This window comes from Rattus norvegicus, chromosome 11, assembly GCF_021556685.1.
Source record: "Rattus norvegicus strain SHRSP/BbbUtx chromosome 11, alternate assembly SHRSP_T2T, whole genome shotgun sequence".
NCBI classification, from domain to species: domain Eukaryota; kingdom Metazoa; phylum Chordata; class Mammalia; order Rodentia; family Muridae; genus Rattus; species Rattus norvegicus.
Window position 1 is genome coordinate 82,298,086 of NC_141544.1, and position 23,649 is coordinate 82,321,734.

Genomic DNA, 23,649 nt, shown 5'->3' on the forward strand with positions numbered 1-23,649 from the left:
AATAATTCTAGACTAGCAAGTCAAAAGAGGGAAACAAACACCACTACCACCACCTTAACAACAAACAGCGACAATCACAATGTAACTGGAAACAACAGACAGTTGTTTTGCCCAGTAGGAAATACTTCTGGGATCCTGCTAAGTGTGGCCACTGGGGGCTCCAGGTGCAATGTATTACTAGGTATTGGGAGCTGATACACCGAATGGGGAAGGGTTTAGGTGGTGATGGGGAGTCTACAGGAGGGAGGAAAACAGGGTGTTCCACCAGAAATTGCTTACGTCCCTGTGAATGGGGGCAGAGAGTGAGGAGAGGCCACAGCACACAGTCTGCATCAAGGGTCTCAATTTCCCAATAAAACGACACAGACCAATAGAATGCATGTGAAAACAGGATCTAACCTTCTGCAGTAACCAAGAATCATACCTAACAGCAAGGATAGACCTTACCTTGGAGTAAAAAGATGCAAAAAGATATTCCAAGAAAATGGGGCTGTGGTGGTTTGAATAACAATGTCCTCCATAAACTCGTGGATTTGACTGCTTAGTCACCAAGGAATGGCACTCTGGAAGGATTAGGATATGTGGTCCTGTTGGAGGAAGTTTATCACTGGGAATTGGCTTTGAGATTTCAAAAGCCCATACCAAGTCCAGTGTGTCTCCCTCTGCCCATCAGGATATTGCTCTCAGCAGTGTCTCCCACCGCATGCCTGCCATGCCTGCTGCCATGCATCCCACCACGATTATAATGGACTAAACCTCTGATACTATCGGCAAGCCCCCAGTTAAATGCTTTCTTTTATAAGAGTTGCCTTTGGCCTGGTGTCTCTTTCCAGCACTGAACAGTGACTGAGGCAGAACCTAAGAAACAAACTAAAGTAGCCATTTAAAAGCCTGACGGAATAGACTTCGAACCAAAGTTAATCAGAGGAGGTAAGGAAGGACACTACATACTCATCAAAGGAAAAGTCCAAGAGGACTTCTTAACATTTATGTACCAAACACAAGGCAGCCACGTTCATAAAAGAAACACTGTCGGGGCTGGAGAGACAGCTCAGCGGTTAAGAGCACCCGACTACTCACTCATCCAGAGGTCCTGAGTTCAATTCCCAGCAACCCCATGGTGGCTCACAACCATCTGTAAAGAGATCTGATGCCCTCTTCTGGTGTGTCTGAGGATAGCTACAGCGTACTTATATATAATAAATGAATAAATCTTAAAAAAAAAAAGAAACACTGTCACAGCTTAAATCACATATCAATCCTCAAACACTGATAGTGGGCAACTTCAACTTCCATTCTCACCAACAGACAGGCCATCCAGACAAAAACTAAATAGAGAAATGCTGGAGCTAACCGACATTATACACTATATGAACCCAGTAAGATATTTTACCTAAACACAAAAGAATATAGCTTCTTCTCTGTACCAGATGGAACTTTCTCTAAAACTCACCACATATTTGGGCACAAAGCAAATTAAATAAGTCCCCGCATCTTATCAGACCACCACAGATTAAAACTGGACATCAACTACAACAGAAACAACAAAAAGCTTGCAAACTCACAGAAACTGAACAACTCCACTAATGAATGAAAAATAGGTTGAGACATAATAAAGAAATTAAAGACTTTCTAGAAATGAATGAAAATGAATATACAACATACCCAAACTTATGGGACACAAAGAAGGTGATTCTAAGAGTCAAGTTCATAGCACAAAGTGCCTACATTAAAAAAAAAAAAGTAAAGAGACCTCATATGAGCAACTTAACAGCATACCTGAAAGTTTTTTGGTTTTTTTTTTCCGGAGCTGGGGACCGAACCCAGGGCCTTGAGCTTGCTAGACAAGTGCTCTACCACTGAGCTAAATCCCCAGTTCTTGAGCAAAAAGTTCTTGAACAAAAAGAAATCACATCCAAAAGGAGTAGTCTCCAAGAAATAATCAAACTTGGGGCTGAAATCAATAAAAGACAAACAAAACAATACAAAGAATTAAAAAAGAGTCGGTTCTTTGAGAAAATCAATAGAGTTGACAAACTCTTATTCATATTAACTAAAAGGCAGAGAGGAGAAACCCAAATTAACAAGAAATGAAAAGGGGAACAACAGTGACAGACACCAAGGAAATCTAGAGAATCATAAGGACAAGCTTTAAAAAAATCTGTACTTCACCAAATTGGAAAATCTAACAGAAATGAGTAATTTTCTCAATACATACCACTTACTGAAGTTTTTTTTTCTTTTTTTTTTTCTTTTGTTCGGAGCTGGGGACCGAACCCAGGGCCTTGCGCTTGCTAGGCAAGTGCTCTACCATTGAGCTAAATCCCTAACCCCACTTACCAAAGTTTTAGCACAGAGTTCTACCATGCTTTCAAAAATTTAATGCCAATACTCCTCAAATTATTGCACAAAATAGAAACAAAAGGAACATTGCCCAATTAATTTTACAAGGCTAGAATACTCTGATACCCAAACCACATACAAACCTAACAAAGAAATTTACAGACCTGTTGCTGTAAAATTATATATATATATAAAAAGTCTTTTTACCCTCACTAGGTCTGGCACTGCTGTGCCCCAAGATATCATCTCAGTCAGCGTCTCACCCACATTCCTCCATCCCATATCACACTGCCGAAGGGTACCCTCTGAGCCTGGTAACAATCTCTCTACCCATCTAGTTCCCGAGGCAGGCTGCCGCATGCCAAACAGATATATACCAATTTCGTGGCAGGCTAGCATGTCTAGCCACCACACACTCTCTTAAACTCGCCACATGAAAGAACATACAACACAATAACCTCCAATCCAATTGATAATATATAATTTGTTCATCTATACATAAAAAGCCCTGTACACATCCATCCATTAAGAATATTCCCCTGGGTTCGGTCCCCAGCTCCGAAAAAAAGAACCAAAAAAAAAAAAAAGAATATTCATAACAACCTGTAAATGTGCAGAGAGGAATCTTAACATCAGCCTCCATGTTCTCTCCACTGCTTCTCCCTTCTGTTCCAGGCTTCTCTCTCTAAAACTTTTCTCCTGCCCATCCTTCCTTCTCGTCCAATGACAGGCCTCATTCTATCTTGTACCTGCCTTCACCTGCATAGTGACATCATCCTACACAGGCCAGTTTCCCTTATAAACAAAGATGCAAAAATTCTCAATAAAATACTTGCAAACCAAATCTAAGAACACGTCAAAAAGAACATTCACCATTGTTGGATTTCAGACATGGAGCAAGGGACTGAGGTGCTACATAACAAGGCAGGCCTGGCCTCCAGGTTCTCCCAGCATCCCTCAGTCACGACCTGCCATACCCTACCCTCATCCCTGAACTTCCCTTCCCCCAGGGGCTCTTCCATATGTAATCTGGACATTTTTTTTTTGGTTCTTTTTTTTTTTTTTCGGAGCTGGGGACTGAGTAATCTGGACATTTTGATTTTAGTCTTCTCTCTCTCTCTCTCTCTCTCTCTCTCTCTCTCTTCTCTCTCTCTCTCTCTCTCTCTCCATATACATGTTCTTTCTCTTTCCCTTTCTCTCTCCCTTCTTCCTGTCTCCCTCCCCATGGCAACTTGTCTGGTTTCTTTCCTTGAAACCAGTGGTGAACGCTCCCTGAAAGACCTCGTGAGAGGACCTTCTCTCAGGAGGAGACCCACGCGCCCAAAGACCGAGCCGAGACCACTGGATGCAATCAGCAAGAGGGTTTATTGATTAACACAGGTACCTGCAGGCACACAGTCTCTTAGGAAGACTTGCGCACCGAGCAGCTCCAGCATGGGGCTTTTATAGGGTCCTGGGGAGCAGAAGCGGGCATACAGAAGCAGATGCATGGTTACAGGGATTGGCGGATTCAAACGAGGCGCATAGACATGGTCACACATGATTGGCTATTTCACACAATATTCAAATGAGGCACAAATGTATAGTACACACGATTGGCAGGTTTAAACATATTCAAATGAGGTTGCAACATGGTAAAAAAGTACGTGCAGGCTGGGGCGTCTGGAATGTCAGGGGCTGGGGGCTTATCTCTTCCTGCCAGATGGCCTGTGAGTCAGATCCGATACTCCTGGTCTGTTCTGCATTCCTTTCCTTTTATGGTCTGTTAGTTTTAACGGCGACCCAGGCCCTGTGTGTCTGGGCGTGTCTGGGCTCATTCAGGCCTGTTTCAGCTCTGAGTCTATGGATTTTTTTTTCTTTTTTCTTTTTTTCGGAGCTGGGGACCGAACCCAGGGCCTTGCGTTTGCTAGGCAAGCGCTCTACTGCTGAGCTAAATCCCCAACTGAGTCTATGGATCTTAAGACTTACTCTTTTTATTTTATTTTTGTAGACCTGAAGCTCATTTTCCCAGAGAGGGGCGGTCTTTCATCCCAAGAGCAGTTTCCAATGTACCTGCCTTTATATACTTTAATCTGGCTCTAACTGGCTCATTTCACCAGAGGAGAAATAATTTATCATCCATGATCAAGTAGGCCTCATTCCAGTGATACAGGGATGGTTCAACATATATAAATCAATAAATATAATCTACCATATAAACACACTGAAATACAAAAACCACATGATCCTCTCATTAGATATAGAAAAGGCTTTTGACAAAAATCCAACACCCCTTCATAATAAAAGTCCCGGACAGATTAAGGATACAAGGGACATACCCCAACATAATAAAGGCAGTTTACAGAAAGCCTGTCGCCAACATCAAATTAAATAGAGAAATTCAATGCAATTCCACTAAAATCAAGAAAAAGACAAGAGTGTCCACTCTCAGGACTGGAGAGATGGCTCAGTGGTTAAGAGCACTGACTGCTCTTCCAGAGGTCCTGAGTTCAAATCCCAGCAACCACATGGTGGCTCACAACCATCTGTAATGGATCCGATGCCCTCTTCTGGTGTGTCTGAAGACAGCCACAGTGTACTTACATACATAAAGTAAATAAATAAACCTTAAAAAAAAGTGTCCACTCTCTCTATACTTAATATAGTACTTGAGTTCTTAGCTGTAACAACACTAAGGCAGCTGAAGGAGATCAAGGAGATTCAAATTCAAAAGGAAGAAGTCAAAACATCTTTATCTGTAGATTATAATGGGGTTTTCGGGGTCCCACTTGCGGTTTAATGATAAAGACATAGAAACGTCTGTTTAGTTTAAAGCTGTTGGCCTGTTGGCTGAGGCAGTCTCTCAGCTTCTAACTTAACCTATCTTTTCTGCCATTGCACCTCTCCTGTGACTCTCACTGCCCTGCTCTGCCCTGTTTCCCTTCTCTCCTTTCTGAGTCTGTCTGCCTGGACATTCTGCTCCTTCTTCCTTTCTCGGCTTTGGCTGCCAGTTCTTTATTATGGAAAAAGCCACACCCTTCCTCGAGCCAGTTTGCATTGTGGGCTACGAGACCTTTCCAAATGTCAGGTGAGGGAGCAACATTTACAACATCCTACTAGCAGGGCGCCCCTGGCTCCCATTAACAATTCAGAGCACAGGGACACACTTTTTTAATAGCTAGTAGCAGTATTTTCCAGCTGTCTTACCTGACTAAACAGAAAGTACATAGTAAACAGCTTCCACATCTGCAAAAATGACAGAGACTTACTGGCTACCTGGACAGTCACCCAAGGCTCCTCTGTGATGGTGGGGATGGCCGTCAGGCACAGAGGATCTGACAGACTTTTTTTGTGAAGGGGACTGTTCTACTTTTTCTAGGCAAACTTGGGCAATTGACCTCCCAGTATCCCGCTTATCCACAGATTGGAGAGCATGCTGTCAGCAGTTGAGGTAAAGGCCAGTGCCCAGCTTTACCATATCTGAAGCAAGTTCCAGGTGGAGTTTCTTTTATGCTCATCATCTTCTTCAGAGGAGATTGGAGATGCTGCCAGAAGCCGATGTGTCTGTTAGAAAGTCTTTTATTATTGCAATATCTTAAGTGCCATGTCTGCAGATCTCGAAGTGTTTGAGGACCATCTGTCTAAAGTATATCTAATTAGACAAACTTACCTAGCCTGACTACTGTATCGTTCTGAATGCATTGAAGGGTATGATTATTTATAGTTCTAATAGTCCTGGCAAACTTGTATAAGACCGAATATGGGTTATAGATAATGGATGTTCAAGTTACCTGTTGTAGTTGTATAAATAACAAATTTAATTCTGATTCATCTGGATTCAGCAGTTTCTGTATGCAAACAAACTCTTTCTGCATATTGAGAGTCAATAACTACATTAAGAGATTCTGGAACATCTAATAGAGCCATGAGAATTACCATATAGTTCTGACTTTTTGCATTCAGTGTTAGCATTCTCAAAAGCTAAAGACTCAATATTTCTTTTGCATCTGGATCTGAAATTGCTCTATTTTCAGCTGAAGTTAATCTTTGTAAAAATAATTAGTAAAGGATTCATTTGAGCCTTGGGTTATCTTGGTAAGTGATTCAGATAGTTTTCCCTTGTTGTGGTTTGCCCTGGAGTTATCTGAATTTTGATGAAAATTCCACTGCCCCAAGGACGGCTGCCTAGTCAGTACTCAGGACTCAGGTGACTTCACCAGAACTTTCTCCCCATTGAATTTGTAAAATACAGGTGAGGGGCAGGTACAGGATAGAAGGAGGCCTGTCTTTAGAGGAGAAGGAAGGATGGATGGGAGAGAAGTTTGAAGGAAGAGGAGGAGACTGGGATGGAAAGGAGAAGAGACAGGAGGGAGAGGGAGAGAAGCCATGGCAGGACAATATGGCAGGTGACGTTAAGATTCTGCTCTGTGTATTTATAGGTTGTTATTACTAATGTTCTTAAGGGATGGATGGTACTGGGCTTTGTATGTTTAGGTGGGCAATTATATCTTTTTTTTTTTCCGGAGCTGGGGACCGAACCCAGGGCCTTGTGCTTCCTAGGCAAGTGCTCTACCACTGAGCTAAATCCCCAACCCCGGGCAATTATATCTTATCAATTAGATCTAAGGTTATTGTGTTGTGTGTTCTTTCATGTGTAGATTTAAGTGTAATGGAGTGTGGGGTGGCAAGTCTGGGCTGCCACAGAATTGGAATGTGTGCTTCTGGCAAGATATCCAGCAGATATCTTGGGACACTGAGGTGCTGGATCTAGGGGGATAAAAGACAACCATACTTTTATTTTTTTTTATTTTTTTTTATTTTTACAACAACATTCCCTGTTGTTCAACCTTGTCCCAAGCATTTGAAGCAACTGTATGACATTGTCCTAAGGTGACATCATCAAACAGAATTTGCATTTGTCATTCAACATATTCACCTTCACTTGGTGATTGATCCTTGACAATATTAATCTCTAGATTCTTTTTTTTTTTTTCGGAGCTGGGGACCGAACCCAGGGCCCTGCACTTGCTAGGCAAGCGCTCTACCACTGAGCTAAATACCCAACCCCACAGTCAGTGCTCTTAACCACTGAGTCATATCTCCAGTCTCCACCTGGTCTATTCTACTGTCCCAGTTCAGTCTGGACCCTTCCAGATGACTCTGACTGTGATTTCCCACATATCCACAATAACCTTCTCCTCAATCATACCCAGGAGCAGCCATGTCCTCATTTTCAAAGACATTGAGAAAAATGTAGAAGATATTGGAAGCTGGAAAGATCAGATCTCATGCCCATGAATTGGTAGGTAGGATTAATATAGTAAAATGGCCATTCCAACAAAAGCAATGTACAGATTCAATCTTCATAGATCTTGAAAGGATAACTTTCAGCATCATATGGAATCGTGTGTGCGCGCGCACACACACACACACACACACACACACACACACACACACAAAACAAGGATATCTAGAACAATTACTGTTGGTGTTAATCACCATCCCTAACATTTAAGATGTATTACAGATCTATAATAAAAATAGTAGGATATTAGCACAAAAAAGACAATATTGATCAATGGAATCAAATTGAAGACCTAGACATAAATCCACAGACTTTCAGACATGTGATTTTTTTTTGCTAAAGAAGCCAGAACTGCACACTGAAAAAAAAAAAAAGACAGAATCTTTAGCAAATATTGCTGGTCATATTGAAGGAATGACATATGTAGAAAAACCCAAATAGATCCATAATTATCACAATGCATAAAACTCAACTCCAAAGGAATCAAAGACTTCAATTAAAAAACCAGCTACACTGGTCTGGAGAGATAGATGTCTCAGTAGTTAAGAGCACTGACTACTCTTCTAGAGGTCCTGAGTTCAAGTCCCAGCAACCACATGGTGGCGCACAACCATTTGTAAAGGAATCCAATGCTCTCTTATGGTGTGTCTGACAAACCAGCAACAGTGTACTCATATAAAATAAATAAATCTTAAAAAAAAGAAGAAAAAGAAATGAAGCCTTCTGAGACTGTAAAGCTTCTGTATGGCAAAGGAAACCATCATTCACACAAAACAGCATCCTATAGAAAGGGAAAAATCCTATAGAAAGGGAAAAGATATATTCTATATAGGGCTATATTCAATATAGGGCTAACATCCAAAATATATAAAGAACTCTGGCTGGAGAGTTGGCTCAGCAGTTAAAAGCACTGACTGCTCTTCCGGAGGTCCTGAGTTCAAATTCCAGCAACCACTTGGTGGCTCACAAACCATCTGTAATGAGATCTGATGTCCTCATCTGGTGTGTCTGAAGACAGCTACAGTGTACATATATATAATTAATAAATAAACCTTTTAAAAATATATAAAGATATCAAGAAACTAGATATCAAGAAACTAAATAATCCAGTTTAAAAAATGGGGTACAGATTTAAACAGATAATTCTCAAAAGAGGAAACTCAAATGACTAAGAAATACTGAATGAGGGGTTGGGGATTTAGCTCAGTGGTAGAGCGCTTGCCTAGGAAGCGCAAGGCCCTGGGTTCGGTCCCCAGCTCCGGAAAAAAAGAACCAAAAAAAAAAAAAAAAAAAAAAAAAGAAATACTGAATGAAACGCCCAACATCCTTAGTCATTACAAAATGCAAATCAAAACTACTTTGAGGTTTAATCTTACACCCTTCAAAATGGCCGACAAAACCAAGGACACTCATGTTGGGCGGGGAAGTAGAGTGGGAGGGAAGAGGAAGACAAGAGAAAGGAATATGGGCAGAGACACCTATAATTAAAGGCCACTTGAGGGGTAGTATGGAGACCTAATACTGAAGCTTCCTAAAATGTGTACATGTGTGAAGGTGATCTAAATGAAATCGACAAATAATTGGGGAGGCAGAGGCCCTAATGTATATCTCCTGCCACCAAATGAAGCTAATGGTACTGGAATTGGGTTAACTAATAGAGATGTTGACCACAGGTGTCCCATGGGAACTTCCGAGCAGCCCAAAGTGTTGTCAGAAGTATAGGTTTCTCTCCACAGCTGACATCAAGGCTGCACTGCTGAAGACAACTGCACAAATCATGAGACATGCAGAGGTCTACATATATGTGTTTGGTACAGGAAGGTACTCAGCACACTACCAAAGGAGAAAAATAAATACCACTGAATTGGCCAGAGTTGGGGCCAATCTGGGGCCAGTGGGAAAATTCCCACCACAAACCTCTGAGCACAAGGACCCCTCCCTTCCAGAAAGAAAAAAGCTGGTTTAGTCAAACTGTCACACAAAGCTACCTATGGCGTCCAACCTACCCCTCCTTGGGAAAGTCTTGAATGATACACTGAGTCCGATCTGAAAGTTGTTTCACTTCACCAAATGTGCATAGTACCCTGCCTAGGTACCATTGTTTGAATTCTGCCCCAATTGTTTGAATTCTACCACAATTGTTTGCAAGGTATATAACTCTCTGTTAGAGTCTGCTCAAAGTCGTCTCCCCTTGAAGTGGGAGGACCCCGACGTGTTGGAATTAAACTCCTCTTGCTATTTCATCGATCACTGCACCTGTGAGTCTCATTCAAGAGGTCCTGGAAGAGAATCAACTCAGCGCTCACACCACCCAGCCACAAGCCCTTTGCTCTACGATGCCTGTAAGATATGCTAGGGCACCGGGTGGCACAGAGCTTGTGGGAGTAACCAACCAATATCTGATCTGATTTAAGGCCTTCTCTGTGGGATGGAATCCATACCCTGCACTGCTTGGAGGACCAGGAATGTGAGACTAGATAGCCCAGGGATCTAGGGTAAAACCAAACACAACTGTACTTTAAAAAAAAAAGTATTAATGACATGACATCTAATGACATTCTGCTGTACTAATACACTCATAGATCAGGGACTACCCCACCCCCCACTCCACAGAAGAGGTGGCAGAGGGGATAGAGAACAGCAAGGAAACAGGCCCTCTAGACCAACAAGATCAAGGTGTATATGGACTCATAGAGACTGAGGCAGCATGCACAGGGCCTGCAAGTGTCTGTATGGACCTGCACCAGACGGGGTCCTAGAGCTGAGAGAAATGAACTCATGACCCCACTCCTAACCCAGAAGAAATTCCCAATTGATAATTAATTGCAAAAGGAAATTTAGTTTCCTCCAAGGGATTCTCATAAGGGAAAATATAGTTTTAAGGAGGGTAGGCTGCGGGGTTGGGGATTTGGCTCAGTGGTAGAGCGCTTGCCTAGGAAGCGCAAGGCCCTGGGTTCGGTCCCCAGCTCCGAAAAAAAGAACCAAAAAAAAAAAAAAAAAAAAGAGGTTAGGCTGCACATCCAACGATACATGGCCAACAGATAAAGAACTCAATGGGATCTTTGGAGGTTCCTTGTCTCATTATGTGATTCCTGGGCTTTCCCTTCACCACCACCACCACCACCACCACCATTTTATTAGTTTATTCATGTAGTTTTTTTCTCCTCTCCTTTTATATTAATCTCAAAAATGGGAGGAGAAAGGCCATTGATCCAAATTATTATAGCCAAACTAATTAAAACAAGCTTTTCTTATTTTCTTATTCACGTAAAACAATGTGGGGTTTGAGATGTAAGGAAGACAAGGCTTTTAGAGCTTCAGGGTAGGGGGTTTCCAAATGGGGGATTCAGTGGACAAACTAGGTGGGGTTACAGGAGCAGAGCATAAGCATAGCAAACTAATCCCCCCCTGAAACAAAGACCTGGTCGCAAGGTGGGCGAAGAAGGTAGCCATCAGGTGTGGTTGGCGTTCCTGGAACAGGCAGGACAGAACCATTTGTAGTTAAGGTTACAGGTGGGGTACAACCCAATCCTTGAGAAGATGAGCCCAGTTTGTCTTTTCTGTAAGATGGCCTTGAAGCCCAAGATGGAGAGGAGCTGCTTCGTTTACCCCTCAGACTCTTTGCATGCTATCATGTTGTCCGGTTTAGTGTTCTTGCGGGGCTCCTGAGTGTGAGAACAAGTGGGTCTCTCATTCTCGTGCTGTTCTTGGGCTTTTTTCCTGCTATTCTGTTCTGTTCTGAGATGTTAGTTTTTGTCTTATTATTTTCATAATATTATAAATTTTATTATTATCTCTTAGAAGCCTGATTGTTAGCTGGGAGGTGGTGGTGCATCCCTTTAATCCCAGTACTTGGAAGGCAGAAGCAGGTGGATCTCTGAGTTCCAGGCCAGCCTGGGTCTACGGAATGAATTCTGGGACAGACTAGGCTATGCAGAAGAACCGTGTCCAAAAATAGATTTTAAAAAAAGAAGAAATCGGGGTTGGGGATTTAGCTCAGTGGTAGAGTACTTGCCTAGCAAGCGCAAGGCCCTGGATTCGGTCCCCAGCTCCAAAAAAAAAAAAAGAAAGAAAAAAAGAAGAAAAGGAAAAAAAAAACATGTTTGTTTTCCAATGAAAGACAGAAAGGGGGTGGATCTGGATGGGGGGGGGGGAGTGAGAACGACCTGGGAGGAGTTGATAGAGGGGAAATCTTAATCAAGATGGCTGGTATTCAGAGCCAGGATAAACAGCTATGGTGCGTATTTAACACACCTAAGTGGATCTGGCTCCCAGGTTTTCCCAGCATCCCTCAGTCCCTACCTGTTACAGGGCATGGCTGGCATACAACCCTCTACCCTCTGCCCTGGATGAACTTTTCAGCTGAGGGGCGGGGCTTCCCCTCTCCCAGAAAGGCTTCCCTATAGAATGCAGACATTTTGGTCTATCTCTTTTTCTTCGCCTTCTCCTATCATTCATTTCCCCCTCTCCTCTGTCTTCCTCCCCATGGTGACTTCGCTGATTCCCTCCTGTTTGGTCAGTGAACTCACCAGAGAGTTCTTCCCAACGAACCTGCCTTTATACTCTAAAGTGGCTTGAGTTGGCTTATTTCATCTAACTTATCAGCTGACATATCTGTTTTCATTACGAAGGAGAAAAAAAAAAAAAAAGTAGTGATAAATTTGTCTCTGATTGCTCCTAGTTACAGTTGCGGGGGTTTATCGTAAACAAAAGGGAGAAGACAGTTACAGGCATCTGGAAGAGTCCACACTGAACATGGCCAGCAGACTGAACTGGGCTGTTCAAGGAGAGGGAGGGGGAACAGAATGAGAGATGAAAAAGAGAGAGGTCAAGAGAGGTCACGCAGCCAAGAGGCCAAGAGAGTGCTTGGGACCCAAGAGACCTTGTAGCCAAAGCACCCAACTGAGGAGAGGCTTAGGGTAGGGCGGAGTGAGAAGTGCTGGGGGGAGCCAGGACACAGAGTGAGACCTGCCTTCGTTTTCTTTGAGACTTAATGGACAGCATGGACAGATCAGAAAGAGCCGGTCCCAGAACAGTAAGGAAGCAACGAAAAGGCTAGCAATACTATTTCATGCTGGGGTACTTACTTATGTGTAATCCCTAGGCTTAATCCGCAGTATCAGGAAGTATAAAAGAGTTGGGGGTGTGCAAGAACTGGGGTATGTTAATGGCAAAGGAGCCAGTCTTAGAGCAAGAGAAACAAGGAGAGAGAAGTGTCTGCTCAACCCTGTGGTGACACATTGCCCTTGCTGTCTGGTAGCTTCCATCACATGGAAACAAGAGTGCTGACTAGCATCAGAAGCTCCGTGCTGCTTGAAACTGGTAATAACACCAGAATGGCTGGTCTGGGCAAGTCTGGGCAGATCAGGTAGGGATTAGTCAAAACTGCTTATGCTCATGCATTCTTTACCTGCATTTATGATATTGGGAAGCACCCAGTTGCCTGGGCTGCGTTCTTTTAAAATCTCATTTGTAATTACCGTGTGAGTGTAGGTATAAATGATGGTGCTGCTGCTGCTGGTGCTCTGTGTGTGTGTGTGTGTGTGTGTGTGTGTGTGTGTGTGACAGAGACAAGGGGTGAAGAGCACACCAGCACACACGTGAAGGCCAGAGGACATCTTTGTGGAGGTAGCTCTCCTGTTCTACCTTTACTTGGATCCTGGGGATTGAATCCAGGTTGTCAGGCCTACAGAGAAAGCAGTTAACCTGAAGCTTGAGGACCTGAGGACTGCATTCTTTTTATCCTTTGAGTCAGGGTCTCACTATGTAGCCCTGGCTGGCCTGGAACTCATTATGTAGATGAGGATATCCTAGAACTCCCAGAAAGCCACCTGTCAGGCTTTTTAAAGGCATGTGTCATCACATCTCACCCAGACTGCATTCTTTTAAAATAATTATTAAATGGTCAGGGTTTATCACTAATTTCTATGCTAAAATTGTATATAAAGTTGCCTAAATGTGTCCAAACCCAACTTTAGGTCTAAGCGTCTTACACATATAGTTCTTTAGCAACTATGATTCAAATCTAAATATCAAATGCAAGCTATTTAAATTAAGTTAACAAAATGAATAGTAAATCTATAACAATAAATAGTAAATATTGAATTCCAACTATTTAAGCGGCAGCATTCATTTACTATGACACTTGAGGCTGTTTCACTAAACCCAAATCACCTGCGGAATCACGCGTGGGTCTGGCGCTGGCTACCTTAGAGCAGGTTCTCTTAGCACTGGACAAGATATTACCACAGGCAGAGGAATGACACAGTCATAAACTCTTCTCTAGGCTGGAGAGATGGCTCAGTGGTTAAGAGCACTGACTGCTCTTCCAGAGGTCCTGAGTTCAAATCACAGCCATTGGCCCAAGTTCCTGACTGCTGGGAAACAAGCATGGACTGGATAGATTATGATTTCTAAGATCATAATTTTAAATGAGAAAAAATATTGAAAAAGCAGTAAGTGGTAAAACCTAACCAAAAACTTTTTAATGGAACATTATTAAAAAAAAAAAAAAGAAAGAAAGAAAATCAAAAGACAAGAACACAGTGAAAGCCTCAAACTTTGTATGGGGAGAAAAGAAATATTGTATACAATATACAATACCTGGTGTTTGGTTTCCTCCCTGGGACAAGCACCCCTTACCCCCCAGGTGCATATTTTACATACCAAAGCAGACCTGCTCCAGGTTCTCTCCGCATCCCTGCCCCCAATCCTGAACTTTGTAGCCCAGGGGCTGGGCTGTCTTCCCCCCAGAGGCTTTTAGCTGTATAATCTGAACATTTTGGATTGTCTCTCTTCTTTCCCTCTTTTCCTTCTCTCTTTATCTTTCCCCCTCCTCTGTTTCCCTTCCCATGGCAACCTCCCTGGCCTCCTTCCTTGGGTTCAGTGAACTTACCCTTGGAGAGCAGCCAGAGAGCAGCTCCCCAGTAAGCCTGACTTCATATATAATTTAATCTGGTTTGAATTGACTCATTTTACTGGTGGAGAAATAACTTATCAGCTGGCACAATTAACACTCAATGAATCCCTTTATCCAAACTCTAATGTCACTTGCTCTATGAATTATTATCCAATGATTTTCTTTTGTTCAAATTTATATGATTCTACACATGACAAACAGCTCAAAGCAAGAATTTTTCTTAGACTGAAAAACAAAAATAGCTTCTGTCAGCAGAGCAGAGGGGGCTCATACTTGTAATCTCAGAATTTGGAGGCTGAGACAGGAGGATTGTCAGAAGTTTGAGGGCAGCCTATGCTATATAGCGAGTGAGTTCTAGACCAGCCTGGGCTACAAGTGTCTTAAGGAAGCAAGGAAACACAAAAACCCAAAGGCTTTGTCGGTTCTTTCAAAGCACTTTATTGGACCTAAAGTTCATTCAGGGGATACACAGACACACAACTCGTCTGATCGGCCACTAATATGCTTTGGTTCCCTTTTATTTTTGTACTCAACAGCCAGTTCACTTTTTCTCCGTGTTCAATATCGAGCTTCGGTAGAAGCTTTGCAAGTCCCTCGTCCTCGGCCCCCGGGGCTCTAGAGTCCCCACTCTGCGTGGGGCGCACTGCCCTCTTTGTTTTCTTCCTGTGGATGTGCTTCACGGGACTCTTCTGCTGTTTCTCCATTTTGCCGCTCACGTCCCACAACCTTATCTTCCCGTCATTCCCTCCTGTGAGCAGCAGATGGGACTCGGGCAGAAAGCAGACCTGGGATACACCCAGAGTATGTCCCTTAAATCCCAATTCTCGCTCACATTTGACTCCCATCACCCTGAAGATGCGCACTTTACCATCCTCTGCACCACAGCTAAAAATGTTGCCACACGATGCCACAGAGATAGAGTGGGCTAGTGCAGGGTTTAGGAGCCGACCAGGGGTCTGGGGGCCTTCCGTTTCCTCTGTTTCATCCTCCTGTAAATTTGTAATCCAGACAGGTCGGGCTTTTTGAAGACTCCACAGCATTACCTTTAAATAAGGTGAAATTACAGTCACACAGTGTTCTAGGCTCATTGCTCAACTACAGTGTCTACTGAGCTTCTAATAAAATAGGTCACAGTTCCTCTCACACTTTAAATGGTGTTAGCTGACATGCCAGGATAACATGACCCACACTAGACTAAAACCAGAATGCACATGCACAGGTAAAATTTACAGGGGGAGGGATACTAACACTTTTATTGAACAGACTCCATGAAAATCCAGTAGTTGGGATGAGGATAAAGATATGGCTTAGTGGTACAAGCACGTATCTGCCACTGTAAAACCAAGGGAGACGTCCAACATCACTCCCCAAATTAGAAAAAAAAAAAAAAAATGAAAACAAGCCAGTCAGCACAGCAGCATATGCCTGCCTTTAAGCTCAGCACTAGGGAGGCAGAGGAAGCAAACCCCCAGCCTCCCACCCCCTCCCCCAAGCCCCTGATTTTTCAAGACAGGGTTTCTCTGTAGCACTAGCTGTCCTGGAACTCTCTGTAGACCAGGTGTCCTCAAACTCACAGAGATCCACCTGACTCTGTCTCTCAAGTGCTGGGGTTAAAGGCGCACCACCACAGGGCATGGAAGGCAGGGATCTATGCATTCAAGGTCAGTTTGGTCTACATCACCCCGTCCAGACCGTCCAATGCTACACAGTGAGCCCTTGTCTCAACAAACAAAGCAACAAAAACCTTAAAAAAATATTTCATAGTTGACTTGCCAAAGAAATTCTTGGTTTGTTTCAAACCAGATCTCACTATGTAGGGCAAGTTAGTTTTGAACTTATGATGACCCTTCTGCCTGTTCGTCCAGTGCTAGGATCAGAAGTGTGTATCACCACACCCAGCTCTGACTCTTTTTCTTTATCTGGGGCCAGGAAATACCAGTGGAGGGGGGTTGTTTTTTCTTTCTTTAAGATTTATTTATTTATATTAGTACACTGTCGCTGTCTTCAGACACACCAGAAGAGGGCATCACATCTCATTACAGATGACTGTGAGCCACCATGTGGTTGCTGGGAATTGAACTCAGGACCTCTGGGAGAGCAGTCAGGGACCTTAACCACTGAGCCATCTCTCCAGCCCCAGGTTCTTTTTTTTTCCAATGTAGCAAAAATCTGTGTGTGTGTGTGCGCACTGATGTACAACCCAGCAAATAGAATTTGGGAGGGAGAGGCAAGAATTCTAGCTCATTCCCTGCTACACCGTGAGACGTTACCAGGCAAATCAAAATACCCTGCCTTTCCACAGAACGTTGAGAATGTTCTCATGCAGATGCATGCCCCTAAAATGTTTCACACAGAATTGGAGCCAAAATGCCAAAATCTGGATGTCTATTTTTTTAAAAAGATTATTTTTTGAGACAAGGCCTCTCTCTCTATATAGCCCAGGCTGGTTTTGAATTCATAGCGATGTGCCTGCCTCTGCCTCCAAATGCTGAGATGGCACCACCATGGCCGGCCCACAAAGCTTCATTTAACTTTACGTGTGTGTGTGTGTGTGTGTGAGAGAGAGAGAGAGAGAGAGAGAGAGAGAGAGAGAGAGAGAGAGCGCGAGAGACAGAGAGAGAGAGAGAGAGAGAGAGAGAGAGAGAGAGAGAAATACCAGTGCCTTGGCAGTCCAGAAGAGAAGAGGGCATTAATTAGATCTCTGTAGCTGTAGTTAGGCAGTTGTGAGCCACCTGCCATGGGGGCTGGGAACTCAACTCAGGTCCTCTGCAAGAGCAGTGTGAACTCTCACTACTGGGCCTCTCTCTAGCTCCTGTCCATTCCTAATCTCACCTCAAGAGTACAGGTCCCGTTTGCATATCTAACTTACATGTAGGAGTTAGTGAGCCAGTGGTAAAAACTGAAGGAGGAGAGAGGTAGTCAAACACACTACCTCTGAGTATTGCTAACCAGCAGCCAGCTAGCTGTTCCAGTACTCCCTGAAAACCACAGGAAGATCCAGCCTGCTGGGGAACAATGCAGATTTAGGAAGGCTTTGGTTATGACCTAGTTGTAGGCTGCAGGGAAACTGTGTCTTATAAATACAGAAGAAGCCTGGTGTGGTGTATGACTTTAGTCCCAGTACTTGGAGGCAGAGAGACAAGTAGATATCTCTGAATTTGAGGACAGTCTGGTTTACAAAGTTGGTTCCAGAACAGCCAGGGCAACACAGAGAACAAATACACCCAGAGCAATTCTGTATTGAATGATTTTGTATATAGAATTTTTACAGAAGCACTACACATGTTTTTCAGGGGAATTCTTTATTATTTGGTGAGAGTCCCAGCACACAGGACATGTATTGGCTCCACTGCCGTGGCCTTCAATCTTATGGGTGATACTGATTTGTTGGTGTCGTAGTATGTTGTTGTTTTTTAGATAGGATCTATTACATAGCTCTGGCTGTCATCCTATAACTTGCTATGTAGCTCTTGCTGGCCTTGAACTCACAGAGAGATGCCTGCTTTTGCCTCCCAGGAGCTGGGATTAAAGGAGGCCAGCACACTTCAAGTGTAGATAATACTTTGAATACCTCATATAACAGAGAAAAGCATGGGTTTCAGAGACAGACATTGAAGTCTAATTATAGTCAGGTGGCTCACTTATAATAATTATTGACAAGGAACAACAGGAGACTAGAGAGAAGGCTTGGCAGTTAAGCACACTGTTTGCTCTTCCAGAGGACCCTGATTCAAATCTCAGCATCCACACGGTAGCTTGCAGCTGTCTGTAACTCTAGTTCTAGGGTATTCAATGCCTAGTTCTGGCCTCTACAGGTACCAGGCACACAAGCAGTGCACAGACAAACATGCAGGCAGCACATCCATACACGTAAAATGAAATTACTTTTAAAGGGAACAGTAGTTAGGAGGGCATGATGGAATGAAGACTAGTTTGTGCAAAGCACCCAAAGTCCTAAGCACTCGATTCCAGTGATGAGATTTTTCTCTTGCAGGAGGAAGGCCAGCTCACCAGTTCAAGCTACCTAAGAACTCTCATGTTACTCCAAGATCTGCTCCTGTGAAAACAGAACGTTAAACCCCACCAGCTTTCCCTATACAGTGTGCTTTATACCCCCATGCCTTTCCTCTGAAGTCAGGCTAATTTGTGATGTTGTTTCCAAAGTCTAGTACTGCATACAGTGTTTTGCTTCTGATCACTCACACGCATTTCAATCACCTCAAATTTTAAGTAAAAAGAGACCATGCAACCCCCCCACCCCCCTTTTAAACTATTTAAGTTTCTAGAGAATGTGTAGAACAACTCTGCCTTCAGCATCTCACCCCCACCCCTTTTTTGTTAAGCTGACCTAAAACTACTTCTTTGTTTAAAGCAAGTTTTAGAACTGGATATTTGAATCCTAAGGTCTTAGAATGTCTTTAAGGATGGACAAAGGAAGACCAAAGGCTAATGAATAAAATATGGTGTCAGGCTAGCACTCAAGCTAGGAGAAGTAAGCTGCGATCCACAACTGAGTAAGAAGTGTTAGAGTAAAAAAAAAAAAAAAAAAGTGTTAGAGTAGAAAACACCCGATCAACACTTGACTCAAGGGCTGGGATAGAGGTTAGTGGGAGAGCACATGTGTGGCATGTACAGGTCCTAAGCTCAATTTCCATAGCTGCCAAGGAGACCAAGCCGAACATACTTGATTTTCTTAGCAAATTCTGCTCGGAAAGTACCCAAGTGCTCTTTGCATAAACATCACCTGCATATCCAAGCCGCATGACACCAGGCTCTGAGGCCTCTGAGGTCGAAAAGCCACAGAGGAACAAATGTTGGAATGTCTCTTCAGGGATCTGGTAACTTTCTTCTTTTCCAAGTCGAGGATTTTGATTGCCCCAGAGTCATCAGCAGAAGCCAGCAGACTTTCAGTTTCATTTAATGAAAGACAATTGATTTCTTCCTCATTCACATGAAAGTGGTCCAGGCACCCTTTGAGAGACCTGACATCTAGTACACTGATGGACTCTCCATGGGAGGCATAGAGCTTGGTGGGGCAGGAAGCGGAAAACACGATGCTGGTAACATCATCTGCCCCTTCCAACTGCATGTGTCCTACAGGGGTCCCATCTTCACCCCAAGCCACAAGGTCTCCACCTTCTCCTCCTGAAGCCACCAGCCCGTCTTTACTTGCATTCAGGCAAAGGATTGAAGAAGAATGTCCTCCAGTCCACTTGACTGCCATGATGGCCTGCAAAATTCTGGGAAGAGGGAGAAAACCTATATCAGATTTTGTATAAGAACTCGATACTATGAGACAAATATAATTACCAACATTTCAACAGTTTTTAAAGATTGCTTAAAAATTCAACAACCCTTGCCCTCTCCTCTCAAAAGACATTTAAGGACTAAATCTACAAATCTCTAGTTAAATATAAGACTGCTTCTCTAGTACACATCTACAGGAAACCCAAATACACGCCGACTAGCAGGAATAAACTATTAGGTTTTCTCCTAATCTTACTTATCCTTGTTTTTGGTTTTGTTTGTTTGTTATTGTTGTTGTTTTAAAGGGATTAACTCTATTTTAAAGGTACTTTGGGCTAACTTCTATCCTACAGAAAACATGAGAAGTTAGGCAATGAGCAGGCTGTATAGTTAAAAGGACTATTACAGACACATACAGTTCTGATAATTTTTTCCATAAAGGTCTAGTAGTAAGTCTTCTTTTAAAAAAAGATTTTATTTATTTTATGTATGTGAGTAGACTAGCTATCTTCAAATACATCAGAAGAGGGCCTCGGATTCCATTACAGATGGTTGGTGGGAATTAACTTAAGACCTCTGGAAGAACAGTAAGTGCTCTTAGCCACTGAGCCATCTCTCCAGCCCTAGTACTAAGTCTTACTACATCAATCTTTTAAGATCCAAGAACAGTACAGGTCTACACATGAGAAGGGAGGTATTACATTTCCATACACTAAATGAATCACGTGAATATTTATTGATCACTTACATAGTCAGAAAAATAACAAACAACTATCAGTGAGTCTATTTAAAAAAAAAAAGAGTTCAGAAAGCCTCAAAAAACTCATTTGGGGGGTTGGGGATTTAGCTCAGTGGTAGAGCGCTTGCCTAGCAAGCACAAGGCCCTGGGTTCAGTCCCCAGCTCCGAAAAAAAAAGAAAAAAGAAAAAAAAAAACTCATTTGGAGCCACAGAGATGGTTCAGTGCTTAAGAGAACTTTACTAGCTGCTATTTGAAAGGATCACCTTGGTTCCCAGTACCCACATGGCAGTTCACAACCAACAAATAACTCCAGTCCCAGGAGATCCAGTGCTTTCTTTGGACCTCTGAGGGTACCGGGTATCAAATGTGTTAAACACATGCACACCTGTAATCCTAGCACTTAGGAGGCTGAGGCAGGAAGATATTGAGTTCTGGGCCACTGTGGGCTACATACTGAGACCCTCAAAGGAAAAAATGGTGTGTGTGTGTGTGTGTGTGTGTGTGTGTGTGTGTGTGAAACAGAGTGCTATGACAGAGTAGGGGAAAGTTATTTAAATATATGTTAAGTCAAAACAATTTAGAAATGAAGTGTTTGCAAGCTGCTGTTGTTGACTTTGTACACTTGAAGCAGACAGCCTTGTAGAAATGTGTCCATGCCAAAATTACTTCCCTCACCTATCGAGTTCCTAAGCACTGTGAGGTCACCTAAAGCACAGAATTACTCATATCCTACCATGATTAGTTTAATTAGATAATAGATTCATTTCCTCCAACTCCTAATTTGATGAGGGAATGCGTAAGAGCAAAGTAGGGCATGTTAAAGGAATCTTTTAAAAGGGTAAAATGCCACAGGGGGCAGTTCCGAGCAGGTAGAATGGATAAAGTCCTGGGGGAGGTGGGGAGGGGAGGTTCATGAAGAGCAGGTGAAGGACCTGTAACAAGAAGGGAGTGATGAAGGCCATCTTCTTACACTTTGAAACCATCCTGGCTCTAGTTGTGTGACGACATGCCACTAGAGTCATATGAACAACTGGGGTAAAGACACAACAGAATGAAGCTGGGCAGTGGGGCATGCCTTTTAATACTAGCACAAAGGCGGCTGTGAATCCAAGGCTAGTCTGGTCTACATATCAAGGTCCAGATTATTTAGGGCTATACAGAAAAATCCAGTCTTAAAAAACAAGCACCACTCCCCCCCCCCCCAAAAAAAAAAAAACAAAAGAGAGCAGAATGATACCATTGGATACTTCAAAGATTCGTCTTAAGACAAGATAAAGTATTTGATAAGTGGATGATCTCTGCCATCAGTGTTTTTTCAGTCATACCTTTATTTATGAATTTCCACTATCCATTTGTACAAGCCTGAAATAGATAGATAGATGACAGAGAGAAATAAAGAAAGAGAGAGAGAGGGAGGGAGGGAGGGAGGGAGAGAGAGAGAGAGAGAGAGAGAGAGAGAGAGAGAGAGAGAGAAAGAAAGACCGTCTGAATCTGTCTCACCTAGGGTCCCCAAGTAACTAGAGTCTATACTCTCAGTACCATGGTGCTTTGCCCATGCCTTTCAATCTAACCATTCTATGTATGTAGTTCTTTACTTTCTTTTCAGATCCACAAAATTTAAAGGAAAAGCAATTGTCATTCAGACAAAATTTGGTTCAACATTCAGGAGCCATGAAGAGAGAGGCCATTACTATAATGTGTGGGTCAACATTTCTTCATAGATTTGGACTAAAGTTAGTCCTGATGTGGAGAAACTAAGTGACAACCAAAACAACTCAAAGACTGTGACATTAGCCTAGACACAATAGACAAAAATTTGGGTTACTTGGTGGAAGACACCTTGAGGAAGGGATTAGCAAGGCATAAGCATGTAATTATACCCCAGTAGGGAAGCAGTTGTTGTTCATTTGTTTTTACTAAAAATCAGGAAGTGGATTGCACATAGGTGGATCTCAGGCAAGGTTTCTTGCTACAAAAAATTGCACAATACTGGACTTGACTACTGAGCCTGTGGGCCCTATTACAATAATCACTTCATAGTCTTGAGAATTATAAAAGTCAGATTAAAAGATCTCATCAATGCCTGGCTCACACTGTAGTTCTTTTGTTTTATGTGTATGGCGTGTGTATGCGTACACCTCGGTCATTCGTGAAGCTGGAAGGCTTGGCTCCCCTTGAACTGAAGTTCAAATAATGCTAGGTTCTTTTCCTCCCACTGTTGGGATTACAAATTACAAAACAAAAAACAAAAAACTACACATATTTCCTTAATCTTTTTACTATGAGATGAACCGAATTCACTATATTTTGTCCAAAAGACTGTGACACTTGGTATTCAAATGACCCTTTGAAATTACCCAAACTTGTTTAATATCAAATATAATAAAAACCTGCGTATTTACGACGGTTGCTCAGATTTAGCCACCTTACTTTTAGAATGGATACTGTATAGATGTTCTGTTGAGTCCCCTACTGTCCTAGCCAGGAAAAGACGATGTCAATTTCTCAAGGTAAAAAATAAAGTAAAATGGATCTAACCTGACCACGACAAGAGGTCTCCAACTGCCCAAAGGTAAAGTTAATGGATCCAAGCGAACTGAAGATGAAGGATCTAAGAACTGGCTAGCAAACTTTGTCGTAAACAAAGTTGGAGAATGAGCAGAAAGCAAATGAAACGGGAAACTCCGTAGGAAGAGAGGCCAAGGAAAGCCGACTCAAGGCCATTAGAGGAAAAACAGAAAAACGCACTTGAGAACAGATCAGAATCCCACTAGCCAACAGCCTCATACCTGGGCTTCCAGTTCCCGGTGGCGCGTAGTGATGACCTCAGGCGCAGCATCCAATCCCATCAAGCTTAGGGAGCGAGGCGCCTCCACCGAACAGTCACTTCCGGGCTGAGAGGCGCGGCGGCCGAGCTGGGCGTGCGCCCTTGCTTCTTGCCCTCAACCCGCATGGCGGATCCCGGGGCGCGTCGCGGGCAGGCAGGGCGAGGCGGGTGGTTCCGGCGCCCGCGCTGAGCGGCTACGAGGGGCGGGGACCCGAGTGGCCCGCGCCATCTGCCCTCAGTGAGGCGGGGCGCGCAGCGGACGCCCCCGAGCAGGGGCGGGAGCGGTGGA

General features: G+C 43.2%; 1 protein-coding gene across 5 annotated transcripts; it reads right to left on the minus strand.

The window, feature by feature from the left end:
• Positions 1–14,960: 14,960 nt before the first annotated feature.
• Positions 14,961–23,361, minus strand: Wdr53 (WD repeat domain 53). Of its 5 annotated transcripts, none has more exons than XM_087576778.1 (3): positions 23,282–23,361; positions 19,291–19,786; positions 14,961–15,589 (listed from the first exon to the last, which is right to left on the minus strand). In XM_087576778.1, exons 2-3 carry the CDS (start codon positions 19,768–19,770, stop codon positions 14,993–14,995), a joined length of 1,077 nt encoding a protein of 358 aa, XP_087432904.1. In that variant the 5' UTR covers positions 19,771–19,786; positions 23,282–23,361; the 3' UTR covers positions 14,961–14,992. The 5 variants fall into 5 exon arrangements, with proteins under 5 accessions (XP_087432904.1, XP_087432903.1, NP_001386224.1 ...); XM_087576777.1 differs by having other exon boundaries at positions 21,859–23,361; NM_001399295.1 differs by having other exon boundaries at positions 14,965–15,589; positions 23,323–23,361.
• Positions 23,362–23,649: the final 288 nt, after the last annotated feature.

What these genes read in the sequence shown, in the direction of transcription:
- Wdr53 (XM_087576778.1), bottom strand. Translation starts at nt 19,770, where the DNA reads ATGGCAGTCAAGTGGACTGGAGGACATTCTTCTTCAATCCTTTGCCTG. An exon ending in CATGCGGCTTGGATATGCAG is followed by an intron (nt 15,590 to 19,290) that starts GTGATGTTTATG and finishes CCTTATTTAAAG; the next exon opens with GTAATGCTGTGGAGTCTTCA.